We start from the raw sequence: 25000 nt of genomic DNA on the forward strand, positions 1-25000 counted from the left end.
CTCTCTCTCTCTCTCTCTCTCTCTCTCTCTCTCTCTCTCTCTTCTAATTCATCATTAACACCAGCTGCCTTCTTTACCGGTGTTCTTTTTCCATCGTTTGCGTGTTAGAGAGAATTTTGAGAATGCTCTGATATCATCTCTACAGATTCAGATCTATTTGAGCTCTTTTTCCATGTTATTGTCCTAGGTAACTGACGCTCTAATTCACCAACGCTCTTCTCTCTCAGGCGGTCAGGAGTTTTCGGTGGTGACGCTGTTGCCTATTATTAATGTTATTATCAATATTATTTCAAAGACGTTTGTCTAAGTAGTTTACATTTGACAAGGTCTGATTTGTATTTCTCTAGTAGTTGTAGGATCCATATTGTGAAATGGTTTTCAACAGCAGTTTTTTTAAAGTTTCAACTTAAACTTACGTAGCATTGACATTCAATTATGAGTTCGCCTTTCTTGCTTCGTTATGTAAATTGTTTCCTTTAAAAAAAAAAGTCACTTTTATTCGTCCGTATTTATCTGAACAAGGTACAGCATAACCGTCTCCAAGGTCACTATGTCTATAATTAGACAGTTGGGCATTTTCTATCTTACTGTCAACTACTTAACAGGCACCTGTTGGTTTTCCCTTTAGTGAGATGTAGCAGTTTCTCATTTGCAGTCACATTTTGAAGAAAAAAATGCTAAAAAATAGCTATGACTTCCTTGTTTTCTTCTTCCTCTTCTTTTCGTGGCCTTCGAATGATGTCGAAACAAGAATCGTTCAGGTTAAATGCCCCTGGATAAGTGAGAGCAGTGTTCGCTTCCTCTCTCTTGTTTTACGGTGGACGAATAGAATACAAGAGGCAAAAATGGAACCATTCCCGTCCAGAACTCAGCTGCAAGGGATGAAAATGTCTACCTAGGTAAAACTAAGCATAGAACTGGTGAATATCATCTTTCCTTTTCATCGTTTTCATCGACTTTTAAGTAGATTCAAAAAGAAGTTCAAATTGCTCCGATGTTTCTTCGGCGCAATCGAGTTTTCTGTACTGCTACGGCCCATGCAAGTCTCAGCAGCTACCCATGAAACTTTCAGCCACGGCGTTGGCCTGTGTTGTGCCAGACGCACAACCATAGGGTAACTTTAACCTTAAATAAAATAAAAACTACTGAGGCAAGAAGGCTGCAATTTAGTATGTTTGATGATTGGAGAGTGAATGAGCAACGCAACAATTTGCAGCCCTCTAGCCTCAGTCGTTTTTAAGATCTGGTGGCGGACACAAAAAGTGCGGACGAACTGACAGCCATTTCAATAGTTTTCTTTTACAGAAAATTGAAAACTGATAACATAACAAATCAGTTTTTCTCATATGTTTTTACGTGAAAAAAATTGCCATCAATAATATTTCTTTTACAAACTGAACGAGAAAGAGAGGCAGAGAAAATTTAATGCTAGATTTTATTATGTACGGAAAAATATAGATGTGCTGCATTTCACTGACAGTAAGAAAATCACGAACCATTGCCCTAGTTTTTTCTCAACACTTCCGGTAAATAGTCACTAACACAGCGTGACTGTATTTATAGCAGTGTTCTTTTCACCGAACACTAAAATCCTGTCGTAAAAAAAATCTGACGCCATTCCCACTTGCTGATTGTCTAGAAAACATGGTCTTGTTATTCTCGTAGATTATAAGGAGAACTGGTGGCCAGCTGCTCGATGCCTGCATGCACACCTATATATGTATATGTGTGTGCGTGTGTGTGTTTGTGCATACAGCCCTTGAGCAGCTGGCCATCTACAGTCCACCAGTATATAGATATATATATATATATATATATATATATATATAATTATATATATATATATATATATAATATATATATATATATATTACATATATATCTATATATATATAATATAATATATAATATATATATATCTATATATATATATATATAGATATATATATATATACAGTATATATTCATATATCAGATATATATATATAGTTTTTATATATATATATGTGTGTGTGTGTGTGTGTGTGTGTGTGTGTGTGTGTGTGGCTGTAGAATCTATTGGTCATTTTTTATCAGATGCATATGTAAATGTAGTGCATATGTGCGTGTGTGTATAGATACATAGATAGATAGATATAATTTTTGGCCATGTCATACTTAATTTTATTGTCAATTGACAATTTCTCTTCTGATTTGTAAACTGTTTAGCGGGTGTTTTATACCTCAATAAAAATTTATTTCATGAATGTGAAGTTTAGTCAACAGATGCAATTCTTTTATCTTCTGGGTCACAATTTTAGGCGTTCTTCACGTACCACTTACAAAATCCAAATGACAGTTACGCCATCTCAGAATATATAGGTATACAAAATTTTCTGTTATTGAAATTACAAAAACGTTTCATGGGCTCCTTCCTGCGTGTATGTGTGTGTGTATGAGCGCTCGCGCGTGTGTGTGAACACGATGCCATGAATCAAATGTTCACTTAAAATTGGTCAAACTTGGCGGAAACGATCACTTTTGATTTCAACGATTACATGTTCGGTTAGTTCTCCCTCTCCCTGGCCCCTCTTCAAGTTGTTCCCTTTTATGTTCATGGGGGATGGGGGGAGAGGGGGGGAAGAGGGGAGGCGGATGAGGAAAAAGAGACGTATGGAAAGTTTGCATTGTCTAGCAATCCCCTTCCCAAACTCTCTCTCGTTCTCTCTCTCTCTCTCTCTCTCTCTTTGTGTCCCCGTCCCACGGGCGCATCAATGGTTCACCCTACCCACTGTCCCCCATTCTCGGGGGGGGGGGGGGGGTGGCTACATCAGCAGCAGCAGCAGCAGCCTGTGAGCTTTCCCCTCAGTCCTGTGATGTTATCTGTTAAGCGATAACATCAGGCAGGTGCTCGCCATCGCTACCATACTGAGGGATTACCAACCAGTTTGAAAATTAAGTCTGTTTGGCGCTTCGTAAGTCATCCATTAAAAAAAGAAAACGATGACGTCGCGTTTTGGCAATTGTTCGTGTCGCATAGAAAACGCAATGAAGTTGCAATTTGAAATACTCAATCGATCAGATACGATAAGTTTTGCAGGACACCATTGCTGTGCTGTGCCGAGTCTCATATTACGACGTGTCTGTCATTATTACAGGCGAAAATCTGTCATTATTATGGACAAAAATCTGTCATTATTACAGGCGAATATGTGTCATTATTACAGACGAAAATCTATCACGATTATGTCATATTACAGGCGAAAATATGTCATTACAGGCGAAGATCTTTCATTATTACAGGCGAAAATATGTCATTATTACATGCGAAGATCTTTCATTATTACTGGCGAAAATCTGTTATTATTACAGGTGATGATAATCTGTCTTTATCACAGACAAAAATCTGTTATTATTACAGGCGAAGATCTGTCATTAATACAGGCGAAAATCTGCCATTATCACGGACGAAAATCTGTCATTATTAGAGGCCAAATCTGTCATTATTATGGACGAAAATCTGTCATGATTACAGACGGAGGCCGCTTCATTTCCACTGGGAGAATTCTTTTTATTTGGGTAAAATTCGGCATTCGTATTTTTGGCCAGCACATTGTGTATGTATTCGGAATCAAGTTGTAATTATAATTATTATAAGATGGTAGAAGTATTATTATTATTATTATTATTATTATTATTATTATTATTATTATTATTATTATTATTTATAACAGAGTTAAAGAGAAAGTTTGTAATGGAGAAAATATAGAAGGTTTAGCATATTCGTTTTCCAGGATTTGCTGAAGCATAAAAACGAACGGGCTGCAGTGATCAAATTTAATTATGTCAAACGCATGTTAGTGATGTTAGAGAATATCGTACGAAGTGGATGCCTTTGCAGTGTCTATTTCATTTTGAGTGTTTTGGGTTTTATTTTCAATGTTCCACTAAAATGATAAACTATGCTCTATAATTTCGGCAGGGGCTATGTAGAGTTTGTTTCAGCTATTTAGCCCCCTCTCCTCCGCCCCCACCTCTCTCTCTCTCTCTCTCTCTCTCTCTCTCTCTCTCTCTCTCTCTCTCTCTCAGGATCTATTATCGTAAATATTGCAAAGCCATAACTATCTAAACAATTATCACGAGCTTTATACAAGGATGCCCCCACTGGACGTTAACTTTTAAAAGATATACGAAACCTCTGAATAATTAAGCCAAGATTTTTGCGTCCAAATAGGAGCCATTACTGTTAGTTTACCAAATGATAGCGATGGTCTATCACGACTAAAAGACAAGATGAAACCTTCCCAACAAGGAACGGTGCTTAGAATCTGCATCACTCTAAAATTAGCCAGATAAATCCATGTCCACCAGCAGCGGTAATTTAGCAATATTCCAGCGCGGCTTTTGCGATAACACTTGATGATGCAGCACTACTCACGGTCTAGTAATGATGCCCAGGAGAGATAGATCCTTCGTGAAATAAGATTGTGAAATGGAAATATGATGGCTGTAGAATAGGCATGCCAGATGAAGAGAGCACGACTTCGGAATAATTATGGGATGTGACTCCTGGAAAATGACGATTGCTGAAACGGAAGGAGTTGTGTCAATGTTTCGCCTGAAATGGGATGGCTGCTGGAACTGAAGTCTCCCTGAAATTGCAAGAACGTTTGTATGGAATAATATGAGCTGAACAAGGAGCGCTGGTGCGAATGAGATGTTATTAGGTTTTTTTTTTCACTCTCTCTGTACAGCCACAAGTAATTTATTGATAAGAAACAATCATTCCAAATGGATTAGTAAAAAAAAAATAGTATTTCAGTTCACATTCAGTAACCAACTGTTAGATACTTATGGTGATTATGTTAAGTACGATATAAATGGTTATAATTTTCACTGATTTATGTTGTCAGATTATGTCGGATAACATATGCAATATCGCATATTTCAAAAAAGGCATTAGTTATATCTCAAGTGAGGAATTATATTTCATTACTGACTTCATTATTATGTACCATAAGTCACATCTTTTTTTTTTAAAGTCAATATACTACAGCAAATGGCACAAGACTTTTATCTTATTCACATATTTTGTTACGAAATCGTTTTTTACTTGTATTTTTAATTTCCCAGTATCTTTATTTTCTTTTGTTTATTATTTGTTTTACGACTTTTATTTTGACTTACTTTCATCTAAAGTAAACGATGAGGTTTAATGAGGACAGACTGCCATGTAAGCGTGTTAGTAATATAATCATAATGTTTACCAATCCGTTTCATCTATTGTGTCGATGGTAATTATTCCCTTTCGCTTAAGATATCCCGCAACAAAATAATAATTACAGTTGTTTGTTCTATTGAAGATCTATAATTATTTAATTCAACTTGATACAGGGGCGTGGAGTTTAGGTTAACCGAGAGCCAGCTATGTTATCGCTAATATTATTTATGAAGTTCCTTCAAATTCGTGAGTATCATGATTCCATGGCAGTTTATTCACGTCAGTTTTTCACCACACGGACGAAAATTCCTCCGGTCTAAAGAGAACCATATGTAAAATTCAAGAGAAACGTTACTGAACATTTTGGTCAATCCTTGCCCGATTTTGCTTTCCGTATAAGAAAATATCCTCATTTCCAGATGCCTGTAAACACTATGTGCCCAAAGATGAAAATCACGCGTGGCATTCGAGCTGACAACGCGAGCGAGGTTCAGGCGGTTATTGAGTGTTCGAAAAATATCTGAAGTTTTGAATGTTGCCTGAAAAAGCTCGAAGGAAAATGCGTTGCCCTTGAAACCAGCCACTGTCCTCTAGTCTAGATCCTCTCCATTCCTTGGCCCTTCAATTCCGCTAAAACTAATTTTAGATATTAATCTCGAGATTTCAAAATCTGCTCTTTTTCACTCTGCTGGAATTTTTTCCGTGTTTTACGTTTTCGCAAAGAAAATATGGCACATTAAAATATTGACATTCATAATCTGAGAAAAAACAATTTTGAAATCTCTAATTAGAATTAATTTCTTGTATGACGACTTTACAATGAAGACCCTTTCAGTAACAATGAAGTGGAGTGACGTAGGTATACTGGTCATGCTTTAACTCAGAAGTAAATAATAAGTGTAGTGAATAATGACAAACTCATAAATGGCTCCATAAATGATGCATGAGGTTTTTCTCTAGATCATATTCAAAATTACACAGTAATTTCAAATGCGTTTCTATTTTGGTAACGAGTGTTTGAATCTTGAACTATGTTTATAAAGTTTCTAGAGGAAAATAAAGAGAATCCGTCTTATTTTTTCTCATCTAGATAAATTAATATAATCAAGATTAAGGCGCTGTAATGATTTATAGTGATACATTAGGGTTATGTCAAGAGATTATGATCTTCATATGTTGACCCTAATCAGAAAATTCATCCGGCTTACAAAAATTGCTAGGTTATGAGTCAACAGATTCTCCTGAGGGTAAAATGAACCTGACGTATTATCATACATTAACGATTCATGGTAGTTTATTTTATACATTTATCACCCTGTCTCTGACTTATATGGTTGTGGAGAACTGGAAAGAGTAAATATAAACTCCAAAGACAAAAATGTCTAGCGTACCGAATTTTGATAGACCAAAGCAATATCTAAAGGCGGGTGGTCGCTCATAGTCGAAATGCTGTAGTGAAGGCCATTTTGCGTTGATGAAGACAGTTCCTTCATTTCTGGAGCCATTCAGGGGTTCAAGCCATTTTACTTACAACAGAATGCATGTCATGACCTTGATGCATGTCGCATAGCTTTTGCTTTTACCTCTTTTGTTACCGTAGCTTTTGTTTCATTATGATAACAAGCATTGGTATGATTGCCATAATTCATGAACATTATTCAAAAGTTAAAAGGAATAATTAGATATAACTATATATATATATATATATATATATATATATATATATATATATATATATATATTTATATTAAACAACTTTTATATTTAAATTTACTATGTTGCTCTATGTCCTTATTTTGCAAGCATTAAAATGTATTTTTTTTAGTTGTTTATAACGTTATATTATTGATGAAATTTTATCAGTTAGTTATGAGTTATGTAATTCGACAAGTTCCACATCATCTCTCCTTGTAACCCAGTCGTTCATAACGAAAAGGAAAACTGTCAAGTGGAGCTTTGGGACCTTTTCGAATTACATTTGACAGATTTTATGTCTTGAATATTTACATTATATGGCCTGATGTCAGGAGGTTTCCTTGCATTTGCAGTTGGTATTGAGACAAAATTTTCAGGTATTTTCTTAGACCTTCACGAACTGCAAGAACAGAGGTTATTTCGTTATTTCTATTTGTAAGTCAATTAAACAGTATTTTGTAGTTATGATAACTAACTGCAGGATTATTTTAAAGAAAACGAACCTGCAAAAGTGTCGTTTGTTCTTTACTATCGAACGTAAAATCATTATTTCTTCGATATTTGTGTCAGTTCATCATAGCAAGAAAATCTGCACTTTCAGTAAATTGCTTTAACCGGTCTTTCCTTTAGCGTGTGCAAATAATTACTTTCGATGCATTAATGTGTCTGATACGGAACATTTTCCTCCAGTTAGTAACTTACAACTTGATTTCTTACTCCGAAATCAGAACCGTGGAGCATCATTGAATTTCATTAAAATTTCAGACATTTCATAATTCGCATAGATTTTATAAAAAGAAAGACGTTTGGGCATTACAGCCTTTCGTAACTCCGGAAATCATTAACCAAACGACGAGTCAACTGCAAGTGTGGGGAAGCCTTATTTTCTAAAGAATAACAAAAACAATCTAAAATGTCTTTAGTGAAGAAAAAATATCATGGCCTTATTCATATCATCAACACATATTTTAATCTTACTCATAATCACAATTAAAATACATCTTTAGACTGGTAGAAAATAATATAATTATTTTATAATCAATTTTTTTTTATTCAAGTATATTTATTAACTGAACTACTGTCTTTATGAACTAGTGATATAATTGTGTTTACGTATCATGAGTCCGTTTGGTCATGCTTTTCTTCTGCTAAAGTTAAACTTAGTATTGCGCTGAAGGGTTTTACTTACATGACGTCCCCTACATTACAGAGGGTCGGGAATGCGTCAACTGCGGAGCGACGTCGACGCCCCTTTGGCGTCGGGACGGCAACGGCCACTACTTGTGCAACGCCTGCGGCCTCTACTACAAGATGAACGGCCAAAACAGACCGCTCATCAAACCCAAGCAGCGAATGGTGAGTTCATCTCCGCAGCTGATTTAATCCACAATAGAAGCAATATCATTGAGGATGGAAGGATATAAGGGTACTTTGACACGAGGAAAACTAAAAGGATTTCTCCATCTGCTTAGGATTAGGGAAACGGCCCCACTGCCATGATTATTGAGGTTATAGAGAATCTTTTTTGTAACCTTTCAAACCCAAGGTTACTGGATTCGAGCCATGAAGTAAACGGTCTGAAAACCTACTCATCAGATAAACCTTAAAAAATTTGGTCCAAAAATCTGCCTTTAAAATTTGGGATTGTAAGAATGAGCCAATAGAGTAACAGAAATCGTCTTATAAGGTAAATCTACGAGGTTACGGCTATGGAAACCAATCTGTGAGGTAAGCTTTTGAGGTAAGAGTTATCGAGCATGAGATAATCCTTCGAGGTAGAACAAAGGAAAGCAAACCCATGAGGTAAGCCTTGGACATCAAGGTCCTGCAAATCAAGCAATGAGGTATGCCGGCCCATGAGGTTAACCTTGTGGATTACGCCTATGGAATCCTTCCCATAAGGCAAACTCTCGAGAATAAGGCCTTTGGAGACCAACCCGTGAGGTTACGCGTCCTAGATCAAAAGCTGTGGAAACAAACCCATCGCATTTGGGATTATATAGAAACCGGCCCATGAGTTCCATTATATTGCTATGGGAACAGACTATAAAGCAAGCCACCAGTAGGACGGTAATGGGAACCACCTCATGAGGAAAGGTATTACAAGAATGAGTTAGATGGAAACTGCCCTGTATGGTAAAGCTTGTGGTGTGCGTTCACTGAGAAGAATCCGTAAAGTAGGTCGGGTTACAGGACCTGACCCAAGTAAGTATCCACTGACAGAACTGACGTGCGAGGTAAATCCTCGAGAAAAAAAATAAAAAAATAAAAATAAAAAACTTTTCGGATGAAGCAGAGTGATAAACCTTTAAGAGTCGTTTTATTGCTACTAATCCACTATGTAAACCTTCTGTATGCATTGTTAAGGAAACCAAAACGAGAAGTATACCTCGTGGATTAATGGCTGTGAAAACTTACTCATGATGTAAACCCTCCAAGAGGTGGGGTAACCTGCCCTTGCAGGAAATGGGATTTGAGAATCTGTGAACTGGCAGACTTGTCACTTATTACTTTCTAATGCGAGTCCAGGGGAAATGTTAAACTAATGAGCTGCTTAGTAGACCTACCAGGTTAAAGTACGAGTCCCTTGCAGATGCATGTACCACAACAGGAACTTGACCAGTTCAAGTGCGATCTGAGACAGCAGGAGAAATGAGACTTTCTTGCCTTTACTTCCTATTGCCTGAACCCGTAAGCTTTGTTATAATTTTTGCAACAGATAAGTTGAACGTTCTCGGTATTTCCATGCCATTCGCTTCTGCTTCATCATTGCGATTGGAGACAGGTGAAATAAAGTTTTCAAATTTATAATTTTTCTTGATTCGATTTCATAAATGTTTACGTTGAAGAGATAAAATGCGTATATAAAAACTCATTCCCTCCAATCAGGAATGATATGCCAAGTAAATATGTTTGCCCCTTCGATAAGAAGTCAAGCGGCTTTGTTCCTTTATTAAGAAGTCAACGTTTCTACCCGTTTGGTAAGATGTTCAAATTTTTATTCCGATGGTAAGGAGGTAATATTCTTACTCCTTTGGAAAGAGTTGCCAGCTGCATCTTGGAAATATTTAGAGAAAGTTGTCTATAGTTTGGTCTTTCGTAATTGTCTTCTCGCAACCAGGAAAATGTAACCAAATAATGCTTAACATAATCCGAAAGTTCTCCCTATGGCGGTATCAAACCGGATCTCTTTGCAGAAGGGACAGATCAGAAGATGTCCATTAAGTTTGTCAAATTCACAATCTCGGAGCATTTACTAAAATATTTTGTCAGTCCTTATCTTTTATCAATACCATATATATAACCAAAATGTCATGGTGCAATAAAGTTTAGGGTGTTTTGGATAAAGTTTAAGTGTTCTGGATCTTTCCCATTCCTAACATTTATAGATATGATCAATAAAGTATCATTCCACATATTAAATACAGAGGAGTTATAACGAGTGAGAGAACCCGTCAACTTTCAGAGACTTTGTCAAAAAATTAATATTTTTGGGGTAAAATTTATATTTCATGTGAAGTACCATAAAATGGTTCATTGGGCAGAAACCATCAGATTTACCATTTCGCGTAAGATTTATGCTTTGAAGTATGGTCCAATATATATAACATAAATTTTTATTCCATATATGATAGCCATGTTAGAATTTAACGTGACAGATATTTATTCAAATAAATGAAAATTCCTCACCCAAAATCTCGCATTTTACATTAAAAGTCCATTTTCTTTTTTCTTTTTCCTTTTTTTTCTTTTTTACTAATATCCTTAATAAGCAAATGCCATTTGGAAAAGAGGACAGCTTAAATTCTGCGTGACACAGATTATGATTTTTTCAGTAGAGTAGCTGTTAATTAAATGATCCAAGGTGCGAATGAACTCAGTTCCTCGCTTCTTAATATGAGAAACAAGCGAAGTGTTGAGGAGACAATTCCTGCAGCATCCCGAACTGGTGATTCCAGTTTTTAGCAAAGGGTATAAAGTGACACCGCCCACTGCACCTATGTGCCAGTTCGCAGCTTAAACTGGGGAAGGCCTCGCTCTTGGTTTGTCATTAATTCGAGGGATTCTCACTGATTTGTGTATTTCATCATAGTTATGATTAATAACATATAGCATGCAACTTCCCTACAAGGAATAATTTGGACGGTTTCAATAACATTTCGATACACTTCCCACCCCTCTCTCTCTCTCTCTCTCTCTCTCTCTCTCTCTCTCTCTCTCTCTGTGTATGTGCTTTCATTCTTGGTGAAGCAGAAGTAATATCATATCTCTCTCGGAACCTGGCCATTAATCGATTCCTTCAGTTGCAAATATACCTCTGGTTCTTATGCTCTTTTATCAAAACATTGCTAATTGGTGACTTTGTGCATTGAGATCTTCGTATTGCCTTCCATACATCATTAGCAATGCTCGCAATAAAGTATTGATTGTGACGCCTGCCTGTAAAATTACAGTAAGCTCCAAAATTGTTCTTTATTGACGAATTATTCAGAACCGGCGGCAGGTGGAGTGTACATTTTGAAATAATGGAAAATGTGTTATGGGTTCGAAGAAAGAAATACAAGGCGTCGGTAAGCGATGAAAGGAAGAAGGAAATGAGTTATGAGACAGAAAGAAAAATGAGCGGTAAGCAGATGAGTATAACAGGAAAAGAGCAGCGAACAAGTCAGATTACGAAAGAAGGAAATAAAATGGTTGGGTTTGAGTGAGGATCGAAGGCAAATGGAACAAGACGTGCCGATGATTAATTATAAAAATGAAGAGGAAAATGAAAAACTGAAGTAAAAGAATAGAGGTAGATATTTTACTCCCTCTTCCATTCACAGGACGAGGACGGTTAAATCGTGTCCATGAAATGAGGCAGCGAATTTAGGAAGGTTCATCAATATGGAGCTAACAAATTATGAAACGAAATTGTTGAGGACCACAACGTACCATAAAAGAAAAACCAACACTCCGCATTAAACAAACTATACTGTGTTTTTACGCAATGATATTCAGAGCAATAATTAATTGTATTGGTAAACAGTACGTAGTAAGGGGATAATTTAATCTGGAACTACAAGAACGTAAAGAGAAATAGGAGCTTAGGCGGGAGACAAATAAAAATATGGAGTGGAAGTGACACTTGGAAAAGGTTCCTCTCACCTGAAAATACAGCAAAGAAAAGCTTTAGACAACGATCGACAAATATTAGGTGAATGTTGAAATTTATAGTGATGGCTAGATCACTAATTAAGATGTAAAGAAAATGAGATAAATAGGTGTTGGAGAGATGATGTATCGGAGTGTGAAGAGATGCTTTCGATTCGGAGGAGAGATAAGGAGATAGCTGGCAGGTAAAGAGGGTGCAGACGCTCTCTCTCTCTCTCTCTCTCTCTCTCTCTCTCCTCTATTCATCTTCTTCTTCTTCTTCTTCTTCTTCTTCTTCTTCTTGTATTCCTGCAGTAATTTGAAGCATGCAGCACTCCCTTCTTTCAATTGTTTTATGCACTTGATAAGGGTATCAGTGGCGCTATTTGTGGCCAAGGCTTTCACAGTTTGTGGCTGTCACCTTTTTTGCCACATTTCGTTGCTTTGCGCTAGTTGGTGATCATGTAACCAGTGCTCTGAAACCTAGAGCTGTGGCGTAGCAATTGTACGACCTTGCCACTGTCTTGCGTTGAGTTTCCTTACATGATACTAAACTAAGTAGTTTCTTATCATTTCATTATTTGCTTAGCTGTCATGTGTTTATTTTACTTATTACTGACTCATATGGGAAGCTTAATGTGAAAGAGGTAACCCACCACTCGCATGGAAGACGAAGGACATTCTATTGAAATATTTTGGCCTCCAGTGCTTCGCTTTCATTACAGCGTTATGACGACAGAATGTCCAGCGATATGTAAGTGCGTTCCCGGTGTCTTCAAGTAAAGGATGAATGAATGAATAATTAAGGCGAAGCTATAATGTTCGAAGTTACGTATCTTAAATTGAACTTTCAGAATCAACTCGGATTTACTATGTAAACTAAATTGTCACAAAATCAGATTATTCCTGAGTCAAGTTTGATGGCTTTATGTAGCTTTGTGTGAAGCCGTCATCGCTCCCCAGATATTTTTCAGATAACCACGTAATCGCTTAGGCCCCAACCGAAATAACAACAGCCCAAGCCAGTCTTCAAAAATTATGCGAGCTGGTGTTATCAGAAATTAAGCAAGAGCAAAAATAAAGCGAATTTCATAGAAGTTAGTGCGTCAATAAGGGTAATGTGACACTTGTAGAGTGATTTCATCCGGAACACATACCAAGGTTAAGTTTAAGACAGGCATTCAAAAATGATGTTGATAAACGGCCAAGCGGCTGATATGGAATGGGAAACAAAGGCACTTAGGCAAATAACAGACTTTTTAATCAGCCGAATAAACCCAGTTCCTAAGTGAAAGATTGAAGGGGAAATCTTCTGACTTATTATGAAGTGAATAATAATTACATTTTTTCTACTTATTCAAAAGCGCTAATAAATTTTGAAGGGAAAATCTTTACCGCGGCTCTTTATTTTTAAACTGAATGTAATTCCACCGCATTGGCACACATGGAAGCACTTCAGCGGGATAGGAAAGTAAAGAAATAAAATCCTCTAATATCCCATCCCCCACTTCTCCGTCTCCAAGTAAGGTCCTTTAAAAATGATGGTTTCTCTGTTTCGAGATCTTCACAAATCCTTCATCTGTCCTTATCATTTCCTATCTTTTGTACCCAAAACACAGAATATCAAGTATCTTAAAGGAAATATTACTCATGTAGACCTGAGGTCCACACGTAGATCAGTCATAGTCTTTACCCGTGATAGATATGTAACAGTTCTACTCAACAGTCATTTCCTTAAGAATATATTTGCTATAGCATCAACACACCTGCTAGGAGGTCGCTGGCCGTGATGGATCTAGATTTTTATGAATTAGCCTCCATATTGATCGAATATTTTATTAACAGTTCCATAGTTTCTCTTTACAAGTTTGCCTGGCTCCTGTGAATAATGCTTCTCACTCTCAGAAGATTATAAGTTAAATCAATTATCACATGTTCTCACGAGGCTCATCCACAAGTGGGAGTTTTAGCGTATGAATGGCATGAACGTCCGACTTCAGCCATAACTGCCCCTGAGATTCAAGGCGTAATTTTACCACATTACAGGTTCTGGTTCTGATCGTTTCCTGCTCGCGTGTCGCTTCCTGCGTTATTTCTGCGGTAGCCCACGATGGCAATCTCCTCCCTGTCATTTTTGTTACCTAATCGTCCTCTTTGTTCGCATGTATATCACTTTGCGTCACTCGGTTCTGTTTGAAAGAATCAAGGTTTTTTTCCGCATGATTTCGGAGAGGAAGATGTATCCCCTTTCCTCATATATGTGCGCTTTTCAAAGCGCGGTAAAATATAGAAATAGCAGACACGATTCTCTATGTGGCATGTCTATTTGAGTGTATTCTTGGATTTCTGGTGCTTCAAACACGGAAGGGGTGATTGTACAGCTGGGATTTCTGGAATTTATAATCGCTGGCTTCTTTATCAACATTCAGAACATTGGGCAGACATCTCTTTGGCAATGCATTTTGAGCTTTAACTAAAATAATGTGAGAAAGAACCTCCAAAAATCCAGGTTTTCGTCTTTTATGGTCCAGTCGCAAAATGATCTTAATAAATAATAAGATTCCATTCTGTTCCATAAAAGAAATTCTTTATCGCTGTTACTTATACCTAAAAGGATATCATACCCATTTTAGGAATCTCTGAAGTAATTATCTCAGTTGTATGAATCGCCTATCTATACATATAAAAAAAGAGAAAATGTCTGCGTGTTTGTTTGTGTGAACGACGTACAAATCCACATTTTTTGACCAATTGTAATGAGATTTTAAGTATAAGTCAATATCAAACCGGAAAAGTTCGTGGTGAAAACCGGATTAAAATCGGACCATTGGTTGGGTGAAGGGCGGGTGTGGGATTAGCATCTAATCCATAGTTTTCGAGGTTGTTGAGATGAATGGCGACACTCTCGAAGCCCTTCATGTCTAAGTTCAGCCCCAATAGGAGGAGGGGGGTGAAACGGGGTGGGAAGGTAGTGACATTTAAAAATAACCGAAAACTGCAGATATTACAATCTAATCCATAGTTTTCGAGGTTGATGGAATGAATAGAGACACTCCCGATGCCCTTCAAGTCCAAGTTCAGCCCCAGTAAGAATTGTGAGCGAAAAGTGGTGAAATGCAGAATGTTGAAAATGCGGAGCAATGTAACTGAAGCAACTATCTTAACAGGAATGGGAGAGAGACAGAGACAAAGACAGCAAGAGGGTGCGGTTGTCACCAGAGATTACCCAGCAGGGCCGGGTTGGTCAGCAAGTATATATATAGATAATTTTATTATATATATATATATATATATATAGATATATATATATATAATAATATATAATATATATATCTGTGTGTGTGTGTGTGCGTGTGTGCGTGCGTGTGTATGTGCCTGTGTGAATGTATGTGTTTGCATGTGTATATACCAAAGGAATAAGTCCACGACAATTTCATTTTTTCCGATCACTTGCTGTTGATGAGCTTCATCAAATCCAGTCCTTCGAAAGAGTGAACAGTTACAGAGACCGGGAAAAAAGAATGAATTTATGGTGGAAAGAAACTTAAGGCACCTGGTATAAAGGTAAGAGAATGAGGAAAAATAAAAAGTAAGAAACAATGAATACTGAATGAATGGAGGTAGGTTGAATGAGCGTTAAGAGAATGAAAAGGGCTGACGAAACGAACACATATAAAGAAGGCGAAGAAATGCCTTTAAAACTAGTTATACACTGGATTTAATAGTGCAGAGGCTGCTTTACAAACAAGGAGAGAGAATGGGTCTAAAACCCCAATAGGAAGAGGCTATCAGAGCAGACGGGAAAGTTTTATCATAGTCTAGTTTGCTGCTTATATCACCTTCACTGGGAATTTTAAAGTAACTTGAAAACTGAAGTATTTCAACCTTCAGCGAGCTGTTTCAAGATGAAAGTCATCTTTCTTTTTTTATTTTGTCAGTTTATTCTGCCCCTATCTCAGTATCAAGGAGGCAGATGCTTGCAAAAAAAATCTGAAAAAAATTGTAGATATTTAGATGTACCAGAAAAAAAATAGATTACGAGAGATTGCATTTTAGATTTCATACAACCAAGTGACTCCTTATTTGTTAGGCCTAGAAAATTGAACAGACTTCCTGAGAATCACCTCACACTCCTATTGCTATCCATTTTCTTCTTTCTGCTGTTTCAGTCAGCTCAACGGCGAGCCGGGACGAGCTGTGCCAACTGCAAAACCACGACGACCACACTCTGGAGACGCAACCAGAATGGCGAGCCCGTCTGCAACGCTTGTGGGCTCTACTATAAGCTACATAATGTAAGTTATTTTTTCAGTGTCTGGTTCTCTATTTTATAGTTCTGATAGGCTTTAAATATCGTTATTCCCTCGCGGTGTCAGTTTAAGGTAAGCTAATTTCAGTGCGGCAGTTATCACTTCATTATTCCTCGAAAGCGTCTATACAAAGGAAAACTTATCTCTGCTTCTTACGTAGATGTTTTCGTCTTCAAAATCAGTTTTTATTGGTTAACTGAAAGGAATTCTCGCTCACAGTGCACCAAATTAAGCATGGTATAGGGCTTGCTGGTAGAAGTGACCTCGAAGTCTCAGGAGTCGTAACATATTCTATTAATGGTCAATTTTTCGAGTTTCTATTAATCTTCCCTTCAGAAGATTTCATCTGCCTTTGTCGCTAAGTTGTTTTAGCTGTACAAGGCACCAGGTATCTTTCGATCATGCATTCCTTTCTAGTTAAACCTGGCTTGAAATCATTTTAGTAAGTGCAGTTAAGAAGGTGCGTTATGTAATCCTCAATGGTGGAGTAGGCAAAGGCTGGGGAAAAATTTCAAGTCAACAGTTGTCAGTTTTTAAAGAATCCCTCTTAAAAGGGGATCCCAAGACCCTTTTGCCTTTTGGCAACTATTACTCTTAATCTCGTCCCTATATTATACTTAATCATGAAGCTCATTTTCGAGTTTCCGTCAAGTTCTCAGATGTGTCATCTCCTTTGACTGTTAAGTTCATTCATTTACTTCCGAAGTGTAATGAGACAGCTGAAGGAAACGGATTGCAGACAATTGATTAAACATTGTAAAAGATTTCCACGGAAATCTTTATCAGTTTTAAGGTGAAAGCAACATTTTTTTTATCTCCTCTTTAAAGCCCAGTAAATATTATTGGTCATGATTGTTGAGTTTCCACTGGGCATAGCCAGTATTCCTGCGACGGGATTACTTATTTTCATTCCACACTTTTCCTTTCACACGCAGAAGAAGTCAGATACCTCCCATATGATATAATGTCAGTTGTTATTTTCCATTCATATCGTTAATGAATTCAACTCTTAACCTTTAGGTCACAGATGGATTTTCCTACCTTTATTTTAATCCACGAGGGAAATGCGAGAGCGAACCTCGTAGAAAAAAACAAATAACATTCGTTGATGGGAAGTATGAAACTTTTTTCCTGAAATCTTACATCATAAAAACGTGATGACTAAGAAATGGCTTTTATACTTAAGGTTGAAAACAAATTTCAAATTCGGCATGAAAAGTTGTACCGGCTGTTTTGAGGTTCTGATGGAATTTGGTTTCTTGACAGCCACCGGTTGCTTCTTCTGCATCATTAGCATTTTTTTTTTAGTCTATTCTTATCATCACATGATTATTATCACGATTTTTCACAATTTTCTTCATATATCATGCCACAGAAGTCTTTAGCGGTTTGGCCGCATCTTTTTAATAGCTCACCAAACAAATGATAATTAATTCATTCTTTTTTATTCTGAGATTTATGTGTCTACGCAACTATGCTCATTCACAAACTGAAGAAGAGTCATGTAATTTATTTAATACTTTTGTCTAACTTTGGAATGAAAATAGCCCAGATGAAAAGTGGAGCCCTATGCAGTTGCCAGCAACGAATAAAACTATAAATCATTGAATCTACAAACTTTAGAAATCTTGAATTTCTTGAAAGTGCTGTTAACGAGGATGATAAATTTAAATGTAATTAGATACCTAGCGCTTCCTCAAATAAATTCCCAATTCCGAATTTTATTATGGGATCTAGGCAAACAAAGGCATTAGAGCACCTGTGCAAAAGAGATCAGTTCTGAAAGACTAACTGAGAACAATAAAAGACACGAAATATGTCTGTCCAATTATACAACCTCGGAAAAAGTATGCGTAAATGAAAAGTCATTTTTAAGGGACAAAAATAATAGACACAAAAATAATACAAAAAGGAGTTACGATCCTGAGGAAAATTGAGCGAGCAAGTTCAAGATTCGCTTTATCTCCCGTAACAAATCTCTAACCCGACCGTCGCTCATATCGACTAAGTAATGATCTGCAATATCAAACAACCATGGCCATAAAAGATAGGATACTCGAATTAAATCAAGTGTCGGTAAAGTCAACTTTACTCGATTAATTTGTACTCAATGTCGTTTTGATATTTTTTGTGTGTGTGTTTTACAGTGGGATTTTTAGGTATATAAGTTATTTTCTCACGTACGTCCCCCAAGAAAAATGTGGTGGCAGTGTGCGCCCAATTAAGATGTGAAAGAATCCGTAATAATGACCAAGCTGTCCTTGTATTAACTTCTTTTTGTATATCTTTTTCATAACAAACACTTGATCCGCCCACCATCTTCCTTGCCTGCGCCCGAACGCTGCCACAACTTGAGTCAATTTAAGATTATGTCAGCAGTCCATAAAAAAAGTAGTTGAGTGGGACACCTCGTCAGTGACAATATTATCCAATTCCGAAGACCTGTATTTCTAGCTGAACTGAAGCCAAGGACCAAACGCTGGGAGCAACAAGGACATTTAGAGCGTCTGCGAGCGCAATGCTTTTTATTCCTACCGTGTTCTATCTACATTCACTTAGTGTAGTTAACACTGCACGGAATGATTCTGAATTTTCATAGCTCAGCTTTCTCTTTCACATCACATGGAAAATATATCTAATGCTGTCAGAAAACTTGGCATTGTTCGTAAGGCTTCTCCTGTTTACTGAGATGGTGGTGATAAAGTCACATCCATCAGATCTTTTGTTTTATCATTGATGAGACATTGATCTACGAGTTAGATGTCTGCCTCTTCCTCCTCCTCCTCCTCCTCCTCCTCCTCCTCTTCTGGCAAAGCCCTACTCTGCTCCTGCGCAGAATAACTTAAAACGCTAGCTCCCTTTTTTCTGGAAATAATCGTTATTACTTGGACCTTCCTCTGGAAATACATTGCATTGTTCACTGTCGTTAACTATATTTCATGACAGAAATTTCACTATCAGGAAATAGCATGCAATGTGTTCCACCCAGCGTCCATTTTCTGTTGAGGCTCCACGATGTCAGTGTCCGATACCAGAGGCCTTCTATTGTTTTCTCTCCAGAGCTCTAAGTTAGTCTTCCTGGCAGGGAGATCCTGATGCCCAAAGTTTAAGCTTGCCTGTAATACCATTTTGAATAGTTATGCACGGATACTTTGACTTAATATACTTTTCTCAGTTACTATTTATGTATAGACGTGCTTTCTTTCGTTGATGTACTTATATTTATTGCTTAATATATCATTTTACATCACTGCTATGTTTTGTTTTCTGTAAAAGAAAACCCCTGCGCTGGCTTTGCCTGACCGTCCGCACTTTTTCTGTCCGCCCTCAGATCTTAAAAACTACTGAGGTCTGCTAATTGGTGTGATGATCATCCACCTTCCAATCATCAAACATACCAAATTGCTACCCTCTAACCTCAGCAGTTTTTTTATTGTATTTAAGGTTAAAGTTAGTCATAATCTTGCGTCTGGCAACTCTATAGAATGGGTCACCACCGGACTGTGGCTGAAAGCTTCAGTGGCCGCGGTTCATACTGTTCAGTTTTTCAGACACGTATGAGCTTTCTGTGCTTCAGAAACATGAAGCTTTTTTGTTGGGTAGGCTGGCAAGAGTCTCACTTCATTGTGTATTTATCTTCTCATTCATTTCACTTCGCTGTCATCATATTTGTTGCTTCTTATCGTATTTTTTCTTTGTAATTTCTCTCTCATAATTTATTCTTGGGCTGTAGCGTTCTGCTTCTCAACTAGGATTACAGCTCGCCTTTAGTAATTAATAATAATAATAATAATAATATCATAGGATATTTCGATATGAGTTTGCTCGGGTTAACTAATCATAATACAGGGGAAGGTTTTCACTGTACTTCAAATGTTTTTGGCAGTCTTTAGCACTGTTCGGTTATGTTTCTGTTCATTTGTCTGAGTATACGTTTCCACTTTATGCAATATAGCAGAAATGTTATATTGGAAAGAATCTATAGTAGTCCTTTTAGTGAGTATTTCTCCTTTTTAATGAAAGCGACGATCATCCAAAGGGATTTCTGAAAGGCAAAGCCCCGAGTTGTAGAGTACAGGACAGTGGTTTGAATTGACAGTACAATGGTTCTTCAAGTTTGTAGGTGTCCATAAGCTTTGTTTCCGTGACGCCATTTACATTAAACAATTAGCCAATCAATCATTTGTCCAGTCAATACAATCTTGACGCGGAATATTCTGGAGAAGTGAAGGAGACTTGTGAAAGCCCTTAGCGTATCTGTATATGGAACCCTCTAATAGCTAGTCCTACCAAGTGTAACCTTAATAGAATTAATGGAAAACAACAGAGACTCTAACTAGTCACAGTCGAGAAAAGTTCAGTGTCTTGTAAAGCGGGAATTTCATAAAGGCGAAGAAGAAACATTTGGATAGGCTTTTAAACCACGTCGTCTTCCAGCAAAAGAAGTTTGAGCAATGAAGGAACACGGAAAAAAAGTCTGCAATTGCTAAAGTAAATCACACGCGAATTGTGCTTACCTTGCAGGAATGTGTAACGAAACTACAGGGCTGGTTGCTGAAATAGCACACACGTGCGTATTTTCTTAAAATCACGACCCATATCTGATACTTATTTTCAAGTGTAGACATCCAACGCTCAAGTTGGGGAAATTCTTTTGACCATTTAGAATTGCTCACTTGTGGCTCACCATCCTATCTCGGCCGTCATCTTGCCAGCTTTATTGCATTTTTGTAGAAAGATAAATCTGTAAGGTTAAATGCCCCATTACTCTCCAAACATGCTGGTGTGTATTGTTACTAATTGCATGTATAGAACGAGGAGTTTACTTTTGTAATTCCTCTTACCACTTGCTATTAGATGAAAAACTTCATTTCGATACCATTATTTTAGGTGCTGTCACTTTAATGATTATTATAAAAATAATAATAGTATTGTTATTACCAGCAGTATTATTCGTGCATTGTTATGCTGTTGTTGTTCAGTAAGTTTTTTTGTTTTTGTTTTTTCATTTACCAATCTTCTTCGTTGGGCATTGGGCGTTTTTCTCTTACCTCCCGTCCTTCGTCTCTCATCTTCTTTTTCTTCCCTCGCCCAGGTGTTCCCAGGTCCGATTTGCTTGTAGGTTTCGCCAGATTGTTTGGGAAGATAAAAGATTGATGGCTAAAGGTTAGATCTTTCCCCGGAGATTTCGGAGGAAGATTGGGTCTTGCCATCCAGCGGTACAGATTAAGAAGGAACCGAAGGCGCATTTTCATTCGGGGCTTCCCTCGCTGTGTCGTGTCGCTTCTCTCAACAGCGTTTTCGGTGACGTGTGAGTCTCGGGAAGGGAAAAGGACAAAGGCATAAGCAGTGAACAGTACAAAACAGATACAAGGAAGTACAGAAGGAAATAAATTCGGTCTGAAGTTTAGGCTCATTGCGACGGAGTTGCTTGTTTTGAATCTGAACACCGGATGACCACATTTTGTCAGTTACATAAACCATATAGTTCTCGAATCGATATCTCATCTTATACTTTTCACAGATATGAAAGGAAATATTTCAGATAAACTTTGAATATCCTCCCTGGATCATTTTTAATGTGTGTGAGAGAAAATGTAGAACAGATTTTCAAATCACTAAAATGGAAAAATGACAACAAAATAGTCACAAAAGAATGCAAGAGGTCGATAAGATGCAACTCACAGTTGGTCAAGTTGTTCTTGCTTTGGCGTTAAGATAGCGGTTTTGTTTAATTAAGTGGCTTGACTAGTCTTCGAAAGTGGAAATCGTAAATAGATTAGATTCGAAGGGTTAAGACTAAATGTTTTGGCCCGTGCGTGTTTGCGAAGGGCACGTCCCAGGAGTGCGCTCCGCATCGTAGATTAGATTTGCGAAATAAATTTAAGCGTTTGCATCTGGAGATAGAATCTTTTGACACATCGTCGGACACATTTCGGAAAATAAAGTGTTCCATGATTTAACAAGTGCGGGTAATAAGATGAGATAGCGCTCCTCTATTTATACCGTGAAAACGAGGCAAAAGTGTTGTGAGATATGTGCTATCTCGAATAGAGTAGATCCTGCCAGGTCTTCCACGGTGGCTTTTTGCATCACCTCAAAGATAACGTTTCTTATCCGTCTGTGCGATTACATTGTACGTAGAGATACGGTACGATATGTTTTCCCCCAGCGTGACATTATCTTGTGGCCGACAACGGCGCTCATTCATTCCTCTCATCTGTGGCCATCAACATCTTACGATAATAAGATTATCTGTCTTTTAAAGTAGGGGAAAGATGGCAATGCTTTGATAAAAGTGGCATAAAATATCTCTATAGATATGTTTTCCGCTGTGAGGAGCACAGAGATCAAACGCTTGGGAATAAGTCATTAAAAACCCAAACGCCAGAGATAAGGCGAGACGGATGGCCCGATAAGGACGAGGGACTCTGCTGATACTTAACTCAGATTGTCTCTCCCTGCCCTTTAATCTTGATCTCGTGTGCGCCTCTGCGTGTGCGTCTAGTAGTGCACATGGGAGAGAAAGAGAGATCTGCTGCCGATACTACCGGTTTTTATTGCAAATACTTTTAACTTATACCTCGTGCTTTATGCAGGTATTTACTTTTCTTAGAGAGAGCAAGAGAGAGAGAGAGAGAGAGAGAGTCTGTCCATGACTGAATCTATCATTAACCTATTTATATAATTTATTACCAGAAGGCTCCAATCATGCGTACCTATATTGACTATGGAGAGACATACCATTGTAATATATCAAGAAGTTTGGGACTATTGTTATTGTCTGAAGATGACGCTGTTTGAGTCTCAAAAGTATTTAGGGTCGTATTCAACGTCAATGTTTTCTTTTCTTATGAGAGGTTCAGCGGCAGACACCAGGGTGACAGCCATACCTATGTCACGCACGAAAACGTGAAAAAGAGTGGTCCAGCTCCCGAAATAAGCAAAAGGCCTTGGTTTATATGGGAGTCGGTCACTTATAGAAGGAAAGGCTTGTACACCCACTAGCAAACAGTAATTGAAATATTACAATAGATGGATAAGAGCGCAGATAAATAGTTACTGCCATATGCATTATTAAGGTCTCATATTTGAGAATTTCCCTTCGATCAGGAATCTCCCAAGTAATCGAGTAGTACCACAGTCACCCACAGTCCTTTGCTAATTCCGTTTTGTCTACGGGGACGTTCATCGTCCGTAAAGTTAGCAACAGCTTATTTTCAGTCCTAACAAATCGTAATCATGCTTACAAACAGACTTGACAGAATGAAACGTTGAGTCTGTATTCTTTTGTGGCTGCGAGGTGAATGAGTCGTCAAAACAAGGCCTCGTGTGATTCAGACCCTCTCAGAGAAGACGGAAAAGTTCAAGACCAAGGAAAAGATGCATCTTGAATCCTCTTCCCATCACCGTTCATTATGGTAACAGTGATTCTCGTGCAGGAATCAATACAATAATAAAGAAAAAAAGGAAGGCATCTTATTGCGATGTACCAAGCGTAATCTGAGATCAGCTTTGCATTTACCATCAATAGCACAGCACCAGCGATTAAAAATGTATATGTATACCGTTCCGGGCATCGCACAGTATCATACATGATAGAATATGACAACTTTATCATTCTGCTTTCTAGATAAAGGCGACCTTGTCGGTTCAATATTCTCCAGACTTGATATGTTGACTAGAATTGCTCTTTTGGAGTGGAGTAAGTCACCTGTTCTAAAATCAAAAGAAACAATCAGATTTTGAAATTAGTAAAACGTAGCGCGAATCAGATCCGCTGAATTTGTTTTTGACAGGAAAGGCTCGTCAATATAAAAAAAATCGGTAATCAAAAAATTACCTTAAATAAATAAAAGTACTGAAACATCGTTACTGCTATATGCATTGTTAAGGTTATTTATATCTTTGAGGATTTCCTTTCGAACTGGAATTTCCCAATTAACCGAGAAGTACCGCGCTCATCTACGGCCTGAACCAATTTTTCTATCATGTAGTACTCGTTACTCTTCAGTATCAACTATAAATATTACGCAAACGTACCAAAGATACAGTTAAAAGTTTCAATATGTTTATAGTTTTATAGTTTTTATAGTTTTGTCATTTGTCGAAAGTGAGAGAGAGAGAGAGAGAGAGAGAGAGAATGTATAGATGTCGTCGTTTGCTTCAGTAACTTCCCTTTGGTTACTATTAACAGTTAATAGTTTTTCCTTTATTATTATTCTTCCTTGTTCTCCCTCATCCTCTTCCTCCCCGCTTAGCTTTTTTTTTCCCTTTTGCGCTTCGGACATTCCCTCCATGCATTTCATACCCTGACTTCGTTCTTTTAGACTTTCCTTCCATTCTTCCTACATTCCCTGTTTTCCCAGTCCTTACTATACTTGTTTCTTCCCTCCTTTCATCATTTTTTCTCCATTTTTCTGTTATTCTCTCCTTTACATCAGTTACCTCTCCATCCAACTATGACTTTTCCTATCTCTTTCATCCTTTCAATAACTTGTTTCTCGTATTACACCCTTTCTCATTTGCTGTTTCACCCATTCATATTCTCACCACAAATGTCACTTCCTCTGCACACTTTTTTTTTTCTCTCCACGACGCAAATCATCTTTTCCTCCATTTTCCATATTTCAGTTTTGATTTTGCCGAGTTCCTTCTTTAG

The 25000-nt window shown here is 37.5% G+C and overlaps 1 protein-coding gene across 2 annotated transcripts in view; it reads left to right on the forward strand.

Moving 5' to 3' along the window:
- LOC135196200 (GATA-binding factor C-like) overlaps positions 1 to 25000 on the forward strand; it is a 151233-nt gene that overhangs the window by 102163 nt on the left and 24070 nt on the right. For both annotated transcript variants that reach the window (XM_064222805.1, XM_064222806.1), the window contains exons 3-4: positions 8106 to 8251; positions 16198 to 16323. In XM_064222805.1, coding sequence (XP_064078875.1) covers positions 8106 to 8251; positions 16198 to 16323 — 272 coding nt within the window. The remainder of the gene's footprint in view (positions 1 to 8105; positions 8252 to 16197; positions 16324 to 25000) is intronic.

This window comes from Macrobrachium nipponense, chromosome 17 (assembly GCF_015104395.2).
Source record: "Macrobrachium nipponense isolate FS-2020 chromosome 17, ASM1510439v2, whole genome shotgun sequence".
Classification (NCBI taxonomy): domain Eukaryota; kingdom Metazoa; phylum Arthropoda; class Malacostraca; order Decapoda; family Palaemonidae; genus Macrobrachium; species Macrobrachium nipponense.